Below are 22,159 nucleotides of genomic sequence, written 5' to 3' on the forward strand. Positions count from 1 at the left end.
ATTTATGAAAGATATAAAATGTTGGTTTTAGTGTTGTTTCGATTTACTTATTTTGATTCCTCATACACATAAGTACATAACCATAACAATAACCATAACCAAACCATAATAGTAGTTATAGAAGAATCATAACCGAACAATCGATTTATATAAAAATCAAGTAATTTATGAATTAAGCTCTCACTATGACATAATAAATGCTTATGTTTAAAGTTTATTATACTTATAAACTTAACATGGATACTCATTAATAGTAGTTTGATCACTTATAAACCTTTAAAGAAAGTTAATGTATGGCAAATAGATATTTTAAAAATGATAACTGCTTACGGGTTAATATGAGATGCTAACTTTACAAAGCTTTAAATGTAGTAATAAATATTTTAACTAGGAAAATAATTGTTAAATATCATAAAAGGTAAAAATAATTATTTTCTATAATTTAGCTTGAGCCATTTCAACCCGTATTAAAAAGCAACCACTGCCTCAAACTCGGGTTATGACACAAGGCACCAAAACGCATATTTAACCTGAAGTTACATTTGATCTAACTGAACTTGTTAAAGCGGAATACTTTCCCAACCTAAATCCACACATGGTGATCACTGATCAAGAACTTGGGAGACTATTAAATTGCGCTCCAGCATAATGGCATCGACAAACACTAATGAAAGCAAGCTCCATTAGCGGTCCACTTATATAATTTTATTAGCATACAGGTATTACTGTTAGTTTACACCAAGGTACATTACGCGTGTCCGGTCAAAGAAGCCTGACCATGGTCAAACCATGCCCTTCTCTTACAGAGTATACGTATCTACAGATGTGAAAGTCGAATGTGTGAACCAAACCACACCCCAAGTATCCAAACGCTCATGGACCATGGGCTCAGGAAGCTTCAATGACCCACAAAAAACATACAATATTTCACCACAGATCTCTAAATTGGAAGGATTGTTTGCCTACAAAACTCTGTGACTTCTTTTTGGAGGTTAGGTTGTGAACTTGTATCTATAACACACAAGTATTTACGGTTTTAATCTGCACAAGATAGAAAGTAGTTTCAAAGAGTGTTTTGATATGCATTATGAAAGTGATTAGATAATAAGATGTTTGATTGTGTAGCGAATTCTGATTATTCTATCAGTTAATTGTTAAAATGAGAATGAAAATTTTGGTGAACTTAGTATAATTACACTATCCTAGTTTACAAGATAACATTATCAACAAAACAAAAGGCTTACAGTTTGTTTAAGCTGTTCCAGTAATCAATTTCTCCCGTTGATCGAGTTTCTTAACCTTCAGCAGGCCAAACAGAACTTGGAATCCAAAAAATGCACAAAAGAAATATGATATCATTGCGGGAACCTGAAAGAAGACATGAAGCATAATATACTTTAGCATCAAAAGTCCATCAACTTTATTGCTAAATGAATTTATCAGTCAAATAAACTTGGTGCTAACTCTGATCGAATTGAGGTATAAAATAGTTGCCAGGTTGACTAGGCTTCCAGCAGCCACCGCCTGCCATGCATTAAATTTAATTAGAAAAACTATATTATTTATATAATAAGATCATTTTTATTAAATAAAACTTACACTTCCGATTGTCTTCTGAACAACAGCAACGCGCTGAAACGACCTCTCGGACTCCAATGCTCGAACTCGTAACTTCAAATCACCTTGCTCCTATTTCAATATAATATACAAATTTGTAATACAGATAAGGTATGGAAAAATGAAAATGAGAAATGAATTTAATAGACCAAAATGATATTCACCAATCGTTCAATAACTGCAACGAGTTTCTCAACCCTGTCAGCTTGTCTAAATAAGTTATAAAATGCTTGTGCTTGTCTGTCCCATCTTTTTTTAATGTCCTGAAACACAAAGAAGACACCAAAATATGAAATTAGATTTTGAATACACAAAATGCAAAATATTATGAAAAATTGCTTAAAATTAAACCTTGATGACCACTTCAATACCAGCTTCACGAAACCTTAGCAATTCCAGAGCATAGCTAGAAATAAACAAAATATCATGTTACTGTCTTACTGATAACACTAACCACTTCAATAATATGGCCTCTCTCCCTATTAATTTAATAAGTAAATGGGTCAAAATTAACACTCACGGTTTAGCGATTTCAGTGATATCAAAACGTGGGTCGAGACCCTTCCCAATGCCATCTAACACTGTAAGATACAAGTAAACACAGTGAGTTATTCTTTAAATTGTAATTATTATGATATTATTAATACTTAGGTAGTCAGGTATCTAAGTTGAGAGTGCATTTCCCTCTGGTATTAGAAGCAATATTTACAAAAGTTTAGAACCCAATACCTGAAAAAGCTCTAACAACAAAGGTGAAAGTGGCAGGAAATCGAAACGGTTGATCTGCTGAAATAGCCAGTAAATCCTCCCCTAAAATAAATAGCTATTCAACATAATTGCAACTAAAGAAAAAAAATGCAATAACCGATATCACAGTACATGGAAAAAGCATTTTAAATCTGCTATACTAATACCATCAAATAAATCCGCCATTTGCCAAAAATCAAAATAACATAAAGTGAGATTAGTAGATAAAATAATCAATACCAATTGCAGCTAAACGCTCTTTTTTCTTCTCTAACTTTTCCTCTTTGGTCAACGGTTTCTTAAATCCAAGTTCTGCAGTTGCCAATTCCCTCTCTCTTCTTTGTGCCGCAAGGCGTTCTTCAAAGCTGTAAATATGTAGGTTATATTGACATGGGTGATAAAAAAATAACCGAAATATATATTTATATTTATATTACAGGCTTTGAGGATAACCTATTAAGGAAGAATTGTGCAGTTCTTCTGACAGCTGTCATGTCTCCAGTTGGCACAAGAACACCCATTTGAACCATTGCTTGAATAACCTGCATCATAAATCATAAAATTATTATAAATAAGTAATCGTCAATATCTATTTCTTACCAAAAATACAAAAATTTAATCAATGCACCAAAGAGAACAAATCAAAGAGAACCATCTACCTTATTTGGATCTTTCTCATAAACTCCATAAAAAACTTCCAGCAAACCTTCCCTTATGTTTGGGCTTATGCTGCAAGAACTCAAAGGCCAGTATTTTAAAGAAAATATTTTATGATGTTTTCTCATTTTATTAAAATTGCTTAATCATTACCTCCCCATCATTCCAAAATCATAAAATATAAGCCTTCCACCATTCACATCATCAACAGCTATATTACCAGGATGCTGAATCAAACAAGATGATTTTAACCATACACTGCATGCGCATTGTATGTATGCCACCAGAAATAAAAATCCAGAAGAATATACAGAAAACTTACAGGGTCAGCATGGAAGAAACCGTGAGACAGTATCTGTTCCAGATATGATTCAACAGCATACCTGCCCAGCCTGTGGAACATACATATTACCAAACATGTTTAGATGATCAAATCATGCTTAGATGTTCTCATTTTTAATTTTTGTTGTTTTCTGTTTACCTATACATATGATACCTATAATGCTACACTTAGCGTTTAATCTAACCAAGGCACATTTTAGTTTTGCCATAGCAAATATGCATAATAATGTTCTTTAAGCACTAAACTCACGTAAATTTTATTTACATTAAAACTCTTTTATACTTACTTTTTGCGATCAACACCTAATTGATCTAAAGCTTGTATCCTATTGATCTTGATTCCCGGGACATACTCCATTGTAAGAACCTACAGTTGGATCAACATAATAAGCTAAAGAAAATAATATTCGGGATCAATTCGTATATGTACAGAACTATTTACCTGTGGAGTTGTGTATTCCCAATATATATTCGGGACTTTTACATAGTTTAGATCCTTAAAGTTACTTGCAAACAACTCTGCATTTGCAGCTTCTTTTGTATAATCAATTTCCTGAAAGATACACAAATTAGCACTCATTAAAAATAAAAAGTATAGCACAACTGTCACCATTTTAAAATAATGTGGGGTAGAAAAGAGTCACCTGGTACAATACATTAGCACACTCATCATAAATAGCAACCCAATCCCTTTTTGCACCATCAGACTTCGGGTCAAGTTTCTGAAGATTTTCTGCTATTACCTGAAAAAGACAAAAAAAAATGTTAATACGTGATATTGATAACATAAATTTAAATTAAGAATCGACTAACCCTTAGATTTTTAAGATCAATATCGAAAAGATCCTTGAGGCCTGGTCTTTGTACTTTAACAACCAATTCTTGACCCTTTAATCTTGCTCGATGTACTTGACCTGCATTACATATAAGTCAAACCAAGACTATAGCTATATATTGGTTGATTAACATAAGTTTTTCAATGGCGTTGAAATAATCTCGTGATTACCGAGACTGGCAGCAGCTATTGGCTCAAAATCAAAGTAATCAAATAATTCACTAACAGGAGCTCCAAGTTCTTCTTCGACAATGGAAACAGCAGTTTCTGATGGAAATGGAGGAACTTGATCCTGTATGCAGAGTTCAAAGAGTTAGTTCATATGGAAAAATACTATATTTGGTTGATTCAAATAACTATTAGTAGGCAGAAAGTAGTGCTTGTGAAGTAAAACTATCTCATAATTCATATCTTTACAATTACATACTCAAGCAAAAAAATTAATCAAATTACTTAACATAAATCATCAATAACAACTGAGATTTGACAATCAATGAGATAATATACCTGAAGTTCTGATAATTGATCAACATATTCTTGGGCGAGAATGTCTACTCTTGTTGAGAACTGCTGCCCAATTTTGATGAATGTGGGCCCTAATCTCAAAATACTCTCTTTCAACCACTTGGCTAGAGTTTTCCGTCTTTGAATTTTCTTTTGCTCTGTCATCCCCCCTGCAGACAACCAAAGATTTAGCCAAAAATTAATAATAACAAAAAGCGAAACTATAAAAAACTTGCAAATCATAGGCCAAAAGCATAGAAATAGGTTTTTGACCAACTTCTCGATAACAATACCATATAATAATGTAGAATTCAAAACAACATCAAGAAAACTTTAATACTTGAAGAAATTAAAGAGCACAGGCCCTGCCTCAATAACAGTACATGCATCTTTGTGTACCATGATTAAGGTGCCCTTTAAAATCTTCAGATATCAAAGTGTCCTTGCGTTCTTTCCGAATCCCCATTGTTCAGGTGGTTTCTTTCCATTTTCATAAGAGAGAGAGATTGGAAGTGACTTGATGAATGATATGTGATATGTCAATTTATAAGGAAAAAATCCAAAGTTCATACTGTTATCATGATTTTTTCGAACAAATTTGTTGTCTAAATTCATTGTCCCAATTTTAAAGGTCGGATTGAATGTATATATCGTGTAAAAAAATTTATTTATGATATTTATTGGGCTTTATATAGGGACAAAAAGATTTAAGTATCGCTTAAATTTTTTGTTTCTTTTTGCTTGCATATTTTTACAATCTATTAATCATTTTTAACGGTCTGATTGAATTAATGGATGAGCTAATAAACCGTTTATCATGAATACTAAGAAACCCACAGTTAAGATGCAAATAGAAAAGTTCTTCATAACAATGAAAATTCTTATGCAGACTAAACATAAAGCGCTTGACTTAAGCAACATCAAGAGTGAAAAGTGAAACAAATCTTGATAAAGAAGGTATTTGTATTGCATAAATTTAAGAATGAGACACACGCACGCACGCGCGCGTGCACACACACACACACATATATATATAGGGGAGATTTCAAATGAGAACCCTTTAGTTTTAAGAACTCGAAAGAACTCAGTGTAACGATTTTTTTTTTTTGAATTTTTTTTTACACGTGCGTAATATATGTAGGTTACATACACGTAAAGATATTACAAAATTTTTTACGTACCGAGTCAACTTTTTACACATGTGTAACGGACGTAAAAGTTAGTGTAACCACTTACATCTTTATTCTCTCTCCTACTTTTACTTTTTTGGTAGATTTAATCTCAACCACATATTCTAATCCATTTAATTAAATGTGTGGCCTAGAATGGAGTTCTTAAGTTCTTAAAACTCAACATGGTTCTCAAAGATCCCCCCCCATATATATATAGGATTAGGTTCATTTCAGAAGTATTTTAACCAATCACATAATTTCTTTTTAATTTCTGATTATTTAAATACAATGGTACATTAGTAAATATAAAGTGTTTTGTTTTGTAACTCATACTCATTAATAGTTTAGTTAATGATAAATTACTAACTAATGGCAGTTACAAATTATTATTATTATTATTAGTACATAGAAATCAACACAGGTGTGCGTGTGTATTTGATAAAAAAAGGCTAATTTATATGAGAATAACAATAACAATAACAATAATAATATAATAGGAAGGCAACGGCTTGATTAATATTTTTACATAATCCATACCTTACGTTTTTAGGTGTAATAATCCGTAGCACATACAATTATAAAGTTTTTGTGAATATTGTATTCACATACACTTTATTTTGTAAAAAAATTAAAAAGGAAAGGAAAAAAAAGAGAAAACCTTGTTATTATTATGCATTTGATTTAAAATCATTTTATTCTAAAACATGGTTAATTATTATTATTTTTCTATTTGATCTCAATGTAAAAAAAAATTTTCCTCGATTTTAATCAACTAATGTAGTGTAGGTGTTATGTAATGTAGATATACCTACGTAATGTAGTGTAAGCATATTTTTGAATGTTGTGTATCTGTGTAGTCATAATTAATATAGTGTAGGCACACTTTCAAATGTTGTGTAGTCATAACTAATGTTGTGTAGACATGTAATGTATTGTAGGCGAAAATAATATAGTATATGTACACTTTCACATATTGTGTAGACATAACAAATATAGTGTAAGCACACTTTCAAATGTTATGTAGTCATTACAAATATAATGTACACGATTATTAAATTGCATGTCCCTACACAAAATCCTTACACAACCATACTTACACAACCAACATGCTTGGAAAACGATTAAATGAAAAATCACTACACAACCAACATATCTATATAACTTTTTAATGGCCTACACAATGTTTTTTTTTTCTTTTAATCAATTAATGTAGTATAGAATTATCTTTATAACGTAGCTACGTAATGTTGTGTAGGGATACTTTCAAATGTTGTATAGTCATAACTAATGTAGGGCATACATATCTAATTTAGCGTAGGAACATGTTTAAATGTTGTGTAGTCATAACTAATGTAGTACAGACATATCTAATATAGTGTAGGCAAAACTAATGTAGTGTAGACACACTTTCAAATATCGTGTAGTCATAAATAATGTAGTTTAGACATATCTAATGTGGTGTAGACAAAACTAATGTAGTGTAGGCACACTTTCAAATATTGTGTAGTCATAACTAAAACTAATGTTGTGTAGGAATCAGTTTGCTTATGCAATATAGTGTAGCCAAAACAAATGAAATGTAAACTTAACTAAATATATTGTATATAACCATATGAAAACGGATTAAATCCATAATATACATAATTTTAATGAAAAAAATAAAATCATATTAACCATCTAATGAGCATTGATTACTCATGTAAAGTAACCGCTGAACACATTAAAGTCTGGTTTAATGAGGCCTACAGACATATCTACCATTTTTAATTAAATATATGTCATAAATATATGTTTTTAATTACGAATTTGCCATTTTCATTGTAGACCATTGATTAAAAACAATCAATGGTTCAGATTCATTTCTCACACTTCTCGCTATAATATCACTTCTCGCAAGATCCATCCCCTAATATATATATATATATATATATAGAGAGAGAGAGAGAGAGAATAAGAAAAGTGATATCAAGAGGCACGATCTCAAGAGACTAAGAAACTGAATATACATAAGGAAACCAACACAGTTAAACGACTACGAGAGTGAAATACAAAAGTTTTCATCATGAAAAACTTCTCTTTAACATGCCCCCACAAGCGAAACGAGTGACAAGACAGTGAGTTTGGACTGAAGAGTGTTAAACAAGCGGATGCCAAACCTTAGGTCAGGAGATCAACAAGTTGAGCAACAGTAGAGACATGCTTAACATGAAGAGTGCGAGTGAGAACAATATTATAGATAAAGTGCAAGTTGATTTCAATATGACTAAACATATTCTGTCTAATATGAGTAAGGGCATGATATTCCGCCGTTGTACTAGACCAGTAGACGGAGCAACAATATGCTGCTTCTTGGACTGCAGCCAGTAAGATTTTGGTCCTAGGAACACACAGTAGCCGGTGGTAGATTGGCAGTCGTCAGGGCATCCAGCTAGCATCGACATATGCATGAATAGAATAACTGGGAGACCAATGAATGCACAATCCATATGTCAAAGTACACTTAAGAACAGAGAATATGCTAAACTGCAATCCAATGATGATCGGTAGGAATTTGCGAAAATTGTGAGATTTTACTGTTTATTCAGTACTCACAACATAGGCTATTTCATGACTACTCAAGGCGAGATACTGAGGACCGTCAACGATGCCACAATATAACAAGGGGTCATTGATAGAGTCTAGAACCTGGACTCAATCAAATGACTCGATTACTCAAATATAAGACCCAATTCGAGAGGGTTAGAACTCCGATGTAACCAATTCGAGATGGCAAGTCTCCAATTACAAGAACAATTTAGATAATAACTAGGTTAGTGTCATGTGTAACACACGGGTGAAAAATATAGAAAACGTCAGATGCACATATATGAATTGCATAATGAACATTATAATTTTATAAATTACAAGGTATTACATAATGAATATTAATGGATAGGTATTTGCATATTTCCTAAAATACATAGATTGGTAAGAATACTTTGTATGTGTATTTTAAAAGAAATCAAAATGGAAGGTTGTAAATCTATACCTATAAAGGAAAAGAGAAGGTTAGCATCAAATCATCATAGTTGAGTTGGTAAGCCACAAACATTTTAAAAGCAAGGTAGTGAATTCAACTCCCATCAACAACATAGTTTTCATTTTAACAATTTTAATTAAACCAAAATAGATAATAAACTGGAATTTGTTAAATTGGAAACTTGTACACTTGGCATCCTATGTGGAGGGCCTAGTTGAATGACATATGGACAATTGGTCTTCTTTTAATAGTATAGTTGGATTAGATTAGATTAGATAGTCTACTCTCTATTCTCACCCTAAACAACTTTATTTAAAGACATGAAATATTAATGACAGCCATCAATTTCTCCCTGATTAGAGCTGAATATAATTGCAATTAATTGGCCATTTGACTGAGTTATGACTGCAATTAATTGGCATTTGACTTGGTAATTTGGAAATGTACTATTTTGGCCAGAAAATCTACTTGAGGACAAGTCAAAAAGAAAGGAATTGTTGTGCCAAGCAATAAGCCATTCAATTATAGGCTGACTCGCTTTAGAGACCCGTTGTTGAACCAAAACATATTGCGGTTGATAATCGACTTTTGTGCATTTCAAATTTGTGTGTACAATTTTGTGTGTGCAAATCTGCGTTTCAAATTTGTTGTGTGACTTTCCCAGAAATATAGAACCCATATCTGAGTTCTATCATGTGCAAATCTGCACATTTGCGTGCACATTTTATTGTACAATTTGCACGTTTGCGTGTACATTTTATTAATCAAGTCATAACTCAGTCAAAATTGTACCTCTCGAGATGGTAATCAACCCAGAAAACGGGAATCTATGTTATTATTTCAATAAAATAAATCTCGTTTTCAGGGTTCTATCAGTCATCAAGAGGAATACAAGAGTGTCGTGAGAGCTGGCGACCCGAAGCCACAGGATTAGACAAGGGTTTGCATTAACTTAGGCTAATACGTTATAGTAGGTCAAGTAGATATTTGCATTGGAGGTGAAGAGTGTACTCTATGAAGGTGGCCTTGATTCCCAAAAGAGAACTTGGAAAATCCAAGTCTTTGAGAGCAATGGTGAGTGAAGATGACTAATCAGACCAGTGACAGGGTTGAAAGACCTTCCAGTGATAATAATATAATCAACATATGCAAGAACATATCATGTCATAGAGACATGACAATAAACAAATAAAGATGTGCCAGATATGCATTGAGAAAGCCAAATGCTTGAAGAGTTGAAGATAATTTAGATAACCAGGCTCGTTGGGATTGCTTGAGACCCTAGATAGACTTTAAAATACATGCTTAGATAAGTACAGTAAACGAAACCTGGGGGTGAGACATATAAACAGTTTTTGAGAGATCAACACTGAGAAATGCATTGTTAACATCATTCAGACGAATGCCCCAACCACGTTAGAAGGCAATCAAGGGAACTAGATGAATTGTCGTTGATTTTACAACTGAACTAAAGGTGTCGGTGTAATCAATTCCAAAGCCCCAGGTAATCAGTTGGGGTTTGTAACGACCGACCGATGGACCCCTTGGTGTCTCATTTAATGTGGTAAACCCACTTACATCCGACATTGTTAGCACATGATGAGCAGGGAGCTAAAATTCATGTACAAGCAGTTTGTAGAGCAACAACCTCAGAGTGCATGACATCACGCCATTCTTTGGACTTCTGTGCATGGGTAAAAAGCGTGTGGTTCGGTGGCGGGTCGTAAGGAAGCATGAAACAGTATGTGAAGAGGGAACTGTTTGAGCCTACATGCATTGTCACGAGTACAAGTAATCATGTGATAAGGGGGTGGGGTCAAGTCCCGGACCGATAATCAAACACGAACTAAACGAATAAGTCTCGTTTATTAATCTGAAACTATTACTCAAAAAACTGATTACAACTCCCAAACCCTAACTCGGTTTGACTCTTGATGAACCCTAACTTGGTTGCATCTAGATGAACCCCCTAACTCGGTTACATCTGGTGTGTCTCTAGATGAACCTAACTTGGTTGCATCTCACACTCACATTTTATAATGCCAAATCATTACACGGTTTATATAGACTAACCTAACTTGCTAGTCAAGACGGCAACCCCATAAACCCATTACATGTTAATGAATCTCACAGGCCCAATAGATCCAACCTGGTCACTTACACGTACGGGCCTATTAAGTTGGAAATTACGTCCAACAATCACCCCCCTAATTTCCAACTCGAAATAGGTTATCTTTGATTTAAATTTGCCTCCTTTTACATGTGTGACTTGACCTATGATCTTGACCATCTCGACTTTCACAACCCTCTTGGTCCCCATCATCTTGGTCTTCTTCTTATCGGTCTTGACGTCTATTGATCCACAGATGCGTTCTTTCCAACCTGGTCACCTACACGTACGGGCCTATTAAGTTGGAAATTACGTCCAACAATCACCCCCTAATTTAACAATCACCTCCTAATTTCCAACTCGAAATAGGTGGTCTTTGATGGACGTAATTTCCAACTTAATAGACCCGTACGAGTAGGTAACCAGGTTGGACCTATTAAGTTGGAAATTACGTCCAACATGGTAGTGGTGCTAGAGGAGTCACAGAGGATGGTGACAGTGTTGGCTGTGGAGTTGAAAGGGTCTCAGAAGAGAATGATGTAGTAGGCATGGGATTCGAGGTAGGAGGCACAAACAAAGGAAGAACAAAGGAAAGACGGTTGTAGAAGACACATTGATAGTGACAAGTGAAGAAATAGAAAAGCTGGTTTCATGAAATCTGACATGACGAGATGTATAGAAACGACCTGTGCTAGGATCATAACACAGATTGTCAGATACTCATGATGAGCGGGGGTATATCCAAGAAAGATGCAAGGCACAGATTTAAGAGAAAATTTGTCATGATGAATGTCTCCAAGATTAAGGCACTTGTTTAGGAGAAATAATTAATCTGCAAGCACGTGTTTCCTAGATTAATGTGCCCTCTTGGTTTGGGTTGTAGTTTATTTCTATAATATGGCTTGAAATTGCATTTTGTGCCCAAAAATTCCTTCTGAAGACAAGGAAAGATCCAACATGAAAATTGGACAGCTATGTTGTCAAATGTTATCTGTTTTTCAATGTTTTACCTAAGCATATAGATCAGAATTTATCAACCTCTAAAGTCAAACAAATTTCCTTTGAACTGAAGGGAGAAACACAGTATCACACTAACAGAGATCATCATCATCATCTAAGGCGGTAAGAGATGGACAAATAAACCACCATGCAACTGTAACTAACCTCGATATGCAAACTTCTGATTGATGAGCCAGACTTTAAAAAGAAACGTTAGAACAAAACCCCATATTTCGCAAGTCCTTTGAATGGTTGAATAAGTTTTGAATCTGTTCCACCTCCCACCAGGAGCAACAGATACCTACAAAAACATAAAGTCTCTATCAGGAGCAAGTACTACACACTAAAAAGAGGTTAAAATAGAATTTAACAATCATTCAACTTTGACAGATTACATTCCTAAAATAGCAGTAACACCACATTTGAATAACATCATCACCTCATAACCAAACCACCATTCTAAGCTCTTAACAATTAATCCACTCTGCTTATCAATGTATCTATATGCTTATTACCATTTAGCTTTTAAGCTATACATTAACAAATGATTCATTTTATTTCTTCCATGCTCGTTGCCACGCCATTATTGAGCTTATTCTACAAGTGCCCTAAACCCCAAATTTGTGCATGCTCAATTACTTCCTCAACTAAATCTTGAACTCTCTTAATTGTTAAATTAAACAATCAACAAGAAACTGTATAATATATAACATATACCTCAACCTTGCCCTTCCCACCGCGTTTAAACCACGCCTCTTCTTGACCGATCTCCTCGATTGTCTTCTTCTTATTCTTATTCTTCTCCACAACATTTCCCCCAATTCTCATTCCATTACCATTAACATACTTAATCAAGCTCCCATTCTCCACACCATTAAGATAACTAGCATTACCAGCAACATCTACCTTCCCATCCTCCTTGTCCACAATAATCACTTGTTCTTCTGTTGTAACCGCTCGAATTCGACCTCTAACAGCTACTTTTGCAGATAAACGATTCGCATTGCGTCTGTTGGAAGCGGAATTTGGGCGGAGGAAAGTGAGGTTGAGTGAAGCTGAGGCGGAGCAACATGATGCTGCTGCTGCCGCCATGAATAATAGATTAATTACATTGTTGCTGAATTAAGCCCTAAGATAGTGAAGATGTGGTCAAGGACATGACACGAGGACGATGGGTTGATTGGTTGGTTTGGAAATGGAATTTCAGTTGTTTCTTGGCGTTGAAAAGTCAAACCACTGTCAGCCTCAAGTCCATATACGACTCAGTCATCAGTTATTCTTTTATATGTTAAAATAAATAATAACACTGAAATATAAAAAATATGCTTAATATATAAAAAATACAATAAATGATAGAATAAATTACACAACATAATATGAAAATAAAATGTTAGAAAATTTATAAATCTCTAAATATTTCTTTATATACAATATTTGTAATTTAATTTGTAACTTTATCCATCATATTAAAATTAGTATCTTCACTTTATTTTTTGTTTCAATTCTAGATAATGAAACACATAACTAACCATGTGTTAAAACAGGTTGTCTTAAAAACAAACAAACCATTTAAAGTGATTGGCCTTAGCTTTTGTTAATCTTAATTGCAAAACAAACATTAAGTGAAAATTTCTTTCTTTGAAATTTAAATTAATTATTTTATCTAAATCAATGCTAAAATTCGTTACATATAAAATTTAATATTAATAACTAATACAATATCTTTATATAAAACTAAATAATATATTTATGTTGATATTAAATTTTTTAAACCAGGAAATAATTATTAAAAAGAATAAATAACAGATCAAATAAAAAAAAGAATAAGATATGAAACAATTAATAAGAAAAGGAAATATATATATATTTAATATGAGAGAGATATGGAAAAATTTTGTAATGATCACTCATGTGTGATAACATATGACATTAAGACCTGTGTAGAACACAAGTTATAATAAATATATTTATTTAAATAATAACACAATGTGAAATATAAAAAACATGTACAAAAGATATAATGATAATATATTATGGTATAATAAATTACATATTATATAATATGGAAATAAAAAGCTGTTGAAAATTTATAAATCTCTGATTTTTTTTGTATACAATATTTGTAATTTTAACGTCCAAATCAAAATTAGTAGTGTTGTTTTGTTTTTACTTTCAACTTTAGATAATAAAATGCATACCTTACCATCCATTAAAACAGGTTGTCTCAAAAACAAATCAACCATTCATAGTGATTAACATTAGTTTTTATTAATCTTTATTGCAAAACACACAAAAAGTGAAAATTTCTTTCAATGAAATTTGAAATTAACTATTCTATCTAAATTAACGTAAAAAATCGTTACTTATAAAAACTTAATATTAATAACTAATACAATATATTTATATAAAACTAAATAATGTATTTATGTTGGTATAAAAAATCACTTAATAGTTTTGTATTTTATTTTTTTATTTATATAATAAACAAAGTTTTCCAAGTGTCACATGTCATCACCATGATAATCCTTACAAAATTTTCTCTCATCTCTCCCATATTAAATGCATTTCTCTTTCTTATTTATAATTTTGTATTTCATTTTTTTAATCTTTCATTTTCTCTTTTTAATAATTCTTTCATGATTTAACAAAACTAATACCAACATAAATATATTATTTTGTTTTATATAGATATATTGCATTAGTTATTAATATTAGGTTTTTATAAGTAACCAATTTTCACGTTCATTTTGAATAATGATTCCAAAAATTAAGATTTTAAATATTTTATATTAGTTAATTAATATTGAGGTTTTATAAGAAATGATATTATTGAATGAAGAGGTTGCCACACCCTAGAGGTGTTACAGAGGCAAGGTTAATTTACAATTAAAATTTCAATAAACTTTAATTTATTAAATATATATGATATTTACTAAATTATAAGTTTTTTTTTCTTTCTAACCCTTAAAATACAAATTCGCTATTGATGTATTCTTAGTGTTTATGTTAATTTAAACGAGCGGGTGGGGTTTCTTTACCCGGTTAAAGTATCAAGCATGGTTCAACTCAAAACAGTTTATGATTAGAATGAGTTCCGGCGCATTGGTTTTAAAAAAATATATACATTACAACTTCTTTTTTTTATTGAGTTAAAAATCCACAAAAATATAAACACTAGACTACATGTTTTGGTTTTTCGGGTGGATGAGACAACTTCTTATCTTGGGAATATAGATGCTAGATATTAGCACACTGTTAATCAAATGATAAATTGACTTTGTATATCATTCTATTATTAAAGTCTCCGGGAGATTTAAAGTATTACCATTATTCAAATGGTATCTATCAGACATAAAATGATACATTACAAAAAAGTATTAGTTTCATGATATTTTAAATCGTCTCAAAATTTAAGGTAGTCAAGTCATAGGTTAGTCCTGAAAGACGATATTGAAATGATATGGCTTAAGTGGTCAATGCAATGAAACTAAAATACATATGAAAATGCAATATGATAACCGTGTTATAGAAACGGAAATCATATCCGGAAGTAATACCGGAACTCACACTTTTAGTCTTAGAAAGAAAAATCCTACACCTTTAGATAAAATGATTAATTTTAAAGAATGAAATTTTCACTTTGTTTTTGTTTTGCAATGAAAATAATAAAGCATCGCTTGGTTTTGGTTATTCATCACTTGGTTTGGGTAAAATAAGTTAGAAGTTAGAAAACATCAATTATGTGTAACATGCGTTGCCAAAAACAAAGCCTCAAATAATAGGATTGATTAAACATGAGTTAAAAGTTAAAAGAAAAACCATTTGAACAACATGCGAAAACAAGTTACTATAGGCAATTCTTTCAATATTTAAGAAATCCTTTTACAAGCATATCTTCCATTTTGGATATTGGTTGATTATTAACTTGATTAATAAGTTATGTTGTATAAAGTGGTTATGTTGTATGAAGTGGAAATGAGGAAGCCCAAAATACATTCATAGATAACAATGAAAAGAACATGAGTGCTAATGTCAAAGACATTCAATAGTAATGACATATGGATTTTTGTTTGCATTCTAAAATTAAAAAAAACATATTTGTTTGACATCTAAGTACAAATCCTTCTAAATACCAAACACACATCAATATTTCAAAATGTTTTGCGTGCATTCAACATAAATTATAACTTCAAATGACAGTAACGTATACTCGCGTATATAAATTAGTATTACAACTAACCAACTTCAACTTACTGTAAATAACACACATTCAGAATGCATACATATCCATAACATTTAGTCACCAAAATTATACATCCATCCATACATACATACATGCATGCATACATATATTACATTGCATGCATGCATGCATACGTACATACATACATACAAGGTTCGAAACAACATTATTGTCTCTCTTTTCACAAGCAACGCAACCTTTAACAGCCAATATTCGAAAGTACATTATTGTGTCTTTTTCCACAAGCAACGCAACGTTTAACAAACAAAATTCGAAACTGCATTAATGTGTCTTCTTTACAAGCAACGCAATCATCAGTTGTTTATGAAATTCATCAATACAACCCCTTTTATTTTTTAATAATTGTTGTTAATATCCGATCAGAAGCCTCTAGGGAGGATATAATCTCTTATGTAACAACTTAAACATGAAGACAAACAAACAAACAAAAATAAAAAAAAAAATGAAAAATCATCATTCAATGATAAGCATTCCAAACATAAAATATATGTATATTTCAAATGGACTAGTTAAGTGATAACTAAACTATGCATGCATGTATGACTACAAACAATTACTTAAGAAAAATACTTGTTTATATGCATAGATGCTTATCATTTGTTGAAGAAGAAGAATAATGGACCCACAATGAAACTGATGGATCCGTAATGGAAAATTTTTGTGTGCAAAATTTAATGTTTACTTGCTTGCGATTTTTATTTCTATTTTGTTATTATTACATTACATCCTTTTACACCTAAACGGGTCCAGAAAGATTTCTTGAAAGTTTACGAATCTCTTTGTGAAGAAACGTGGATCTACCCACTGGTAGCAGATCTACTTTCCTCGGGTTTTGATTGTACTATTTCACCGATGGTTCTTCTGGATCTGTGTTCTTCCACCTACAAAATGAACAACGCCGTTAACTTACCCCTCAGAAAGGGACAGAGGGGTCCTCTTTGGGGTGACCCTCCGGCGTGAGAATAAGTATATGTAGGAGAAGATAATAATGTGAGAGTAAGGGAATCTGGAGAGTATTGCTTAATAGCTGAATACTGTATATTACTCTGTATGATTGTGTGACTGTGTTTTTGTATATATTTCCTTGTGGAGTTGATGCTGTATTTATAGTGCTAGGGTTTCCACTGATTGAGCTGGGACCAAATTAGGGTTTTGTTGGCCTCCTCCAATCGATTTGCGCCACGTGTCCTTGGAGACACCTGGTGCTTTTTCATTGGTTATAATCACGTGGTAACCCATGAGTCATGCTGAGCTGTCCACCTTTCATTTAGCAGCTGTCAACATCAGCATATCCTTATTCCTTAAAAAGATGCCTTCTGGAAGGTTGTCTGACGTGCACAATCAAGGTTGCCCTAATCCTGATTTGGATAAGGACGAGGTTGATTATGTGCATGTGTGATATGCGCCCATCCTGAGGATGCGCGAGGTCTTCTCTTTATTCTCACGCGCAGATATTTCATGCGCAGATGTGATACGCACAAGCATGTAATACACGTCACGCGCGGATGCCCCACGCGCAGCTGCGCCATGCGCAACTGTGATATGGGTGGGCATGTATGATGCGCGAGTATGTGATATGCGCCGCGCGCGGATGCGCCACGCACGATGTGATATGCATAAGCATATATGATGCGTGAGCATGTGATACGCGCGAGCATATGTGATGCATCAGCATATGTGATGCGTGAGCATATGTGATGCTTGAGCATATGTGATATGTGCAAGCATGTGATGCTTGAGCATATGCGATATGCGCTTTGCGCATAAGTTTTGGCTTTGTGCCTTGATAATATCTTTGATTTCTAATGTCTTGTATATATCTTGTGGGTTGACCCGCCCCGCTCGATGTTGAGGCGGGTACATACCTCTTCACTTTGGAATGTTTGATAACCGTACGAATGTATTGTATTGAAATAAAATGTAGGTTTGTTCAGTTCCAAAATTCATTCTTCTAATAACCTGAAACATACAAGTGTAAACAAATAAAATTCAATTCAATTAAATGACGAACTTTATATATAAATAAAATGTATGTATGCAGGATTGATTAAAACACAATCAAAACCTATGAAGAAATTACAACAACACATTGAGTTAAAGATAACTTTTTGTTTGGCTATGTACTAACAAAATCTTAAATTTATCATCGATAAGAATCTTACTTTACTTCGGTCAAGCACTTGATTGAATGTGATTTAACATGTTACTTAGATATTTATCTTGCTCTTTCTTTGGAATCAAAATGGACAAGAATGAAGTTGAAGAACAAAAAGAAAAAGAAGAAACAAAAAGTGAATGAAGTAGGGTTAGCTAATTTAAATTTAACCCCTATACTTTTATTAGTTTATTATTTCATCTTAGAACTTCATGCCGGTGTGAGAATGATTAAGTAAAAACCACAACCATCACATTTTTATTAGAATAAACTAATTGCATGCACACAATCCTTTAATATTATACAAGCATGCACACACCTACCTACTTTACAATAATAATAATAACAACAGCAAGAACAACAATTTATTATTATTACTACTAATAATACAATCATCAACCTTGATTAACTAGTTATTGTTACTAATTAAGAAGGAGAACTTTAATCATGCCATCCTTTTTCAACCAAAACTGATGTGCCGCGCCATTGGGCACCATTGTGAGCTTCACACGGCCGTCTCTTGTGATGTCCCTGATCGTATTATACTTACACGTCCCATTCTCATATAACGTGTCCCCTAGGGGACATTGCGTCTTGTTTATGTCACTTGAAGAGTTCATTGTTGTTTTCCTAAATAAGATGAAGAAAATACAAGAATTAGTTTTCACATAAATAAATAAGTAAATAAATAAGTATAATATAACTGTAGGCTTACATAGTAAATAACAAAACAAAGCATGCTACCTACTAACTAGCTAGTAACAAAGCAAGGATATATTACTACAACACAATATTGTAATTACATATATGTGCATATGATGCGAAGTTTAACGAAACAAAATCACCGTGTTTTTTTACTAACAACGCAACCTTTAGTAAACAAGATTCGAAACAACTTTAGTGTCTCTTTTTCACAAGCAACGCAACGTTTAACAAGCAATATTCGAAACTACATTGTGTCTATTTCCACAAGCAACGCAACGTTTAACAAACAAGATTCGAAACTACATTATTGTGTCATTTTTACAAGCAACGCGACCATCGGTTCTTTATGAAATTCATCAATACAAATCCTTTTGTTTTTTTTAATAATTGTTGTTAATATCATATCAGAAGTCTGCGGGGAGAATATAATCTCTAATGTAACAACTTAAACATGAAAACAAAAAAAAAAGAAAAATCATCATTCAATCATAAACATTCCAAAAATAAAGTATATGTATATTTCAGATGGAGTAGTTAAGTGATAACTAAACCATGCATGCATATATGGCTACAAACAATTATTTAAGAAAAAAACATGTTTAATAGATGGATGCTTATCATTTGCAGAAGAAGAAGAAAGAGAATAAAGAAGAGAGAAGCAAGAAAAATAAATAAGAAAAATAAATAAGAAAGAAAGAGATAAAAGCTAAAAGTTTACAAAAAATACCTAGTTAACGTATTGAATGCTTGATCAAGTGAATAAGAGGAAGAGAAGAGTAATACAAGTGAAGAACAAGTATAAGAGGACTAATGATGAAGAATGATCTTAACACGTATGTATTTATAAGGAAGTGAATTGGAGCTTTTCAATATTTGGTTGAGGGCATCTTACATTTTTCATGGAATATAATTTATTTAAATAATAAAGCATCACTTGGTTATAGTTATTCATTACTTGCTTTAGGTAAAAATAAGTTGAAGTTAGCAAACATCAATTATGTGTAACATTCATTGCCAAAAAACAAAGCCTCAAATAATAGGATTGATTAAACATGAGTTAAAAGTTAATATCCTTAAGAAAAATAATTTGATAACTTACGGAAACAAAATTACTATGGGTAATTCTATCAATATTTAAGAAATCCTTTTACAAGCATATATTCTATTTTGGACATTGGTCGATTATTAACATGATTAATAAGTTATGTTGTATAAAGTGGAAATGAGGAAGGCCAAAATACATTCATAGATAACAATGAAAAGAACATGAGTGTTGATGTTAAAAACATTCAATAGTAATGACATAAGGATTTTTGTTACATTTAAAAATAAAAAAGCATATTTGTTTAACATTTAAGTACAAATCTTTTTAAATAATACCAAACAAACATCAATATTTCAAAATGTTTTGCGTGCAGTTAACATAAACCATAACTTTAAATGAGAGTAACATACAGGGCCGGCTCCAAGAATTGAAAAAAAAATTTGGGCCGAAGGCGAAAAATATTTTAGGCCTTAAGTAAATAGAGTATTTTGTTTGATTTAAACAAATTAATTTTTAAATTGATTTTCTTGGTTATGATTTAGGTTGTGTAAAAAACTAATATATAAAAACAAGCTTAAACATGTCTCAAATGAGACTAGAACTCACAACCTTTTGGTTGGAAGTCATACCCCTTTACCACTAGACCAAGTTAGTTGTTATGTAATTAAGTTTAAACATTAAGTATACATATTTTTTTTCATAAAAATACATATAATTTTTTTTTACAAAAAATTTTCGGGCCTAACGGGTAATCGGGCCTATGGCCGTCGACCACTCTGCAAAAGCCCATGGCCGGCCCTGGTAACATATACTCGTGTTTATAAATTAGTATTACAAATAACTAATAACTAAAATGCATACATATTCATAAGATTTAGTCGCCCAAATCATACATATATACATTACATACATGCATACATACATACATACAAGATTCGTAACAACATTATTGTCTCTCTTTTCACAAGCAACGCAACCTTCAACAACCAATATTCGAAACTACATTATTGTGTCTTTTTTCACAAGCAACACAACGTTTAACAAACAAGATTTGAAACTACATTATTGTAATGTCCTCGTTTTGAGAATAAATAAATAAAATAATACGAGTTTTATTTTATTTATTGTGTCGTGTAATGTTATTTAATCTAATTAAATAGTAATAAGATTAAAGGATAAGACTTAAGAGGATTACAGGTTTGACAATAATTATGGGCCTAAAGCCTTGGGCTTGGCCTATATAAACAAACCTAAAAACTGTAACACCCGTTAAATTTTGTTGAAAAGGAATCAAGCCTTGTAGAGTTTGTATATTAACCGGGACCGATTTGGCATTCTTAGGAGGCCTCCTAGTCATTCTCGAAAGTCATGCTATCTAACTTTTGGCTCAAGACATCACATTTTGCAAGTTAGAGGGCCAAAGTGTAACAATGGTACAACAAAAACCCTAGCCTCCCTCTCTCTTTCTTACTATCCGATCATAAAGCAGCCCCCACCTCGATTTTCGTGCCACTCCAGCCACTTTACAGCCCTCTCCCAACTAATTCAAGGTTAGTATTATATCAATGAAGGTCTTTTTCACATTAATTCGTCTTATTTGCTCGCTTATTGATCAAAAACGTTCGGTTTAGGCTTAATCGGTGGCTGTCCAATTGAGGTTCTTTCAGGGCTGAATCATTTGAAGTTTTTGCTCCGTCACCATCCTAGGTATGTCACATATATCCTACTATAATATCTTGAGCAATGAAGTTAGTTTGACAGGTCAATTGTTGATAGATTGAAAACTAGGATTTCGGTGTCTAGATTGTTGATTGTTGCGTTTCGCGCGTTGTTTGAGGGAATTAACAAACAATTTTGATTGTGTAGCCTTGATATGATATACAGGCTGTGAAAAAGTTAATTTTTATATTAACGGGGCTGAATTGGTTGTCGGTTGCTCAAACGGGTCGGTACAACGCAAAGTCACGTTTAATTGGTAGTTTGTGCGT

General features: G+C 32.5%; 1 protein-coding gene across 1 annotated transcript; it reads right to left on the bottom strand.

The window, feature by feature from the left end:
- Positions 1-741: 741 nt before the first annotated feature.
- Positions 742-13,094, bottom strand: LOC143613031 (protein ACTIVITY OF BC1 COMPLEX KINASE 8, chloroplastic-like). The gene is made up of 21 exons (XM_077086862.1): positions 12,720-13,094; positions 12,168-12,303; positions 4,706-4,872; positions 4,370-4,490; positions 4,177-4,277; positions 4,008-4,106; positions 3,806-3,916; positions 3,651-3,730; positions 3,344-3,413; positions 3,175-3,248; positions 3,024-3,093; positions 2,818-2,906; positions 2,605-2,729; positions 2,347-2,427; positions 2,138-2,198; positions 1,969-2,023; positions 1,782-1,880; positions 1,600-1,689; positions 1,465-1,524; positions 1,245-1,368; positions 742-1,041 (listed from the first exon to the last, which is right to left on the bottom strand). The coding sequence occupies exons 1-20, from the start codon at positions 13,092-13,094 to the stop codon at positions 1,252-1,254; spliced, it is 2,181 nt and encodes a 726-aa protein (XP_076942977.1). The 3' UTR covers positions 742-1,041; positions 1,245-1,251.
- Positions 13,095-22,159: the final 9,065 nt, after the last annotated feature.

This window comes from Bidens hawaiensis, unplaced genomic scaffold (genome assembly GCF_021521415.1).
Source record: "Bidens hawaiensis isolate Kalapana, Puna unplaced genomic scaffold, B.hawaiensis_p1.1 tig00036414_1, whole genome shotgun sequence".
Lineage (NCBI taxonomy): Eukaryota > Viridiplantae > Streptophyta > Magnoliopsida > Asterales > Asteraceae > Bidens > Bidens hawaiensis.